At 50.2% G+C, this 1,836-nt stretch overlaps 1 protein-coding gene across 1 annotated transcript; it reads right to left on the bottom strand.

Moving 5' to 3' along the window:
- Positions 1-295: 295 nt before the first annotated feature.
- Positions 296-1,486, bottom strand: LOC141632865 (uncharacterized). The gene is made up of 2 exons (XM_074445371.1): positions 1,367-1,486; positions 296-1,261 (listed from the first exon to the last, which is right to left on the bottom strand). Exons 1-2 carry the CDS (start codon positions 1,484-1,486, stop codon positions 296-298), a joined length of 1,086 nt encoding a protein of 361 aa, XP_074301472.1.
- Between the last annotated feature and the right edge of the window lie 350 nt (positions 1,487-1,836).

Genomic DNA, 1,836 nt, shown 5'->3' with positions numbered 1-1,836 from the left:
ATCTTACCTGCTTGTTTACACCTCCGGCATAGGTCGGGATAACGATTTCTCCTAGGGAGTGCTTTGTTTCGCCAGTGAAACCAACCAAGGGGACCGCCTTCTTTGCTAGATCTTTCTCGGTGAATCCCATGCCTTTGAGTGTCTCTAACATGATCAGGTTGACGGAGCTTCCGATATCCACCAAGATCTTTCTCACCTCGCAATTTCCTATGGGGAGCGTGATGATTAGAGCATCGTGGTGCTGTTCCGGAGCAGACCCTGCATCTGTTTCGTCAAAGGTGACTGATGGCAGATTCTAGCGGTTCATCTTGCAGGAATTTTCTGGTCTGTCTCCTTTAGTTCTGGTTGCGTGCCTCTTTGCTGCTGAATATGTCAGTCCGCACAGCACCGATCCGCCTATAACAACATTCACAGTTCTAGTGCATTGAGGAGGAGGGGATGGCAGAACCTGATCTGCTGAGTTCACTCGGGTTGTGCTTCTGGGTATGAGGTGATCCATATTTCCTTGGTCATAATGGAATTTGACTTCCTTTCTGAGGGAATGGTATTCGTCGGTGTCGTGGGTGTTACTGCCGTGGAACTCGCATTTTTTGCCTGTATCCTTTCTGCTGGTGGGGTATCCTTCTGCTGGAGGTTTTGGCCATCTGACTCTGCGTCCCAGCTCTTTCAAGGCTTTAAATGGTCCTGCAAGATTGGTAGTAAAACCATACTCACTTACTTTCGAAGGCAGATCTGCTTCGCTCTTTCCTTCAGAATTTCCAAAAACTCTGTTCACGCTTTTGCTGTAGGGCTTGGACCTTTCATTCCTCTTCTCTACCGGAGCTTTCCCGGATACTGGGTCTGAGTTATAGATGCCTCTGATTGGTGCAGAGTCTTCCTTCAATCTCATGACAACAATTGCCTTTGTCTGTATTTCCTCAAAGGTGGTGCAAGGGTGCTTCGTCAGATCCTTGTAAAGATCTGAATCCTGGTGCAGTCCTCGGCGGAAGGCTTGTATAACGGTTGCTATATCACATCTTGGGATAACCACCTTCTCCTTGTTGAACCTGTTCAAGTAATCACGGGTGGACTCCTCGAACCCTTGCACTATCCGGTAGAGGTCACTGGTCTGCTTCTCCGGCTTTCTGCTGCTGGCAAACTGCTGGTTGAAGGTATTGACTAGGTCGGCGAAGCTAGATATGCTCTTGTTTGGCAGGCCGACGAACCACTGCAGGGCTACTCCTGACAAGGTTGATCTGAATCCTTTGCACATGCAAGATTCCTACAGAGATCCAGTTGCGGTTATCACCATCATTTTATGCTTGTAGTGGTTGATATGGTCAAGTGGATCCGTGGTTCCGTCGTAGAGCATCATGGCTGGTGGCACACATCCCTTAGGAACACCGACTAAGGCTATGTCATCCACGAAAGGTGAGTTTGCGTAGCTGTCTCGGGCTGCTTTCTCCAACGGACGGGCTACGCCTGGTATCCTGTACATCAGCTCCATCAGCTCCTGGTACTGCTGCTCCAGCGAGTTACCTGCTCCTGTAAGAGGGTTAGAAACAGGCGGGTAGGAACCAGCAGGTGTACCTCCTAGCCAAGGCACTCCAGAAAATTGGCCTAGTGCTGGGTGATTGGTTACTGGGGTGGCACTGATTATGGATCCTGACTGCCATCCTGGTGTCTACTGTAGTCCTCCGATCCAGGCTCCACTGGTGAACTGGCCGCAGGATGGAGCTGCTGCGTTGATGACGGGTCCAGATTGCCATCCTGACGTCTGGTGTGCGGGGGTACCTGAAAAAGGCAGAAGGTCAGATCCTGACGGGGTCCTAAACTAAGCATTACCTGATGTCTGTT

Source organism: Silene latifolia, chromosome Y (genome assembly GCF_048544455.1).
Source record: "Silene latifolia isolate original U9 population chromosome Y, ASM4854445v1, whole genome shotgun sequence".
Lineage (NCBI taxonomy): Eukaryota > Viridiplantae > Streptophyta > Magnoliopsida > Caryophyllales > Caryophyllaceae > Silene > Silene latifolia.
Note: the sequence above shows the minus strand (reverse complement) of the source record. Positions and strands in the feature narration are given on the sequence as shown.

Bases quoted from the DNA above. Each gene is read 5' to 3' on its own strand.
- LOC141632865 (XM_074445371.1), bottom strand. From the start codon at position 1,486: ATGGAGCTGATGTACAGGATACCAGGCGTAGCCCGTCCGTTGGAGAAA. The intron at 1,262-1,366 runs GTGCCACCAGCC...GGATCTCTGTAG, and splicing joins TCGGTGTTCCTAAGGGATGT to GAATCTTGCATGTGCAAAGG.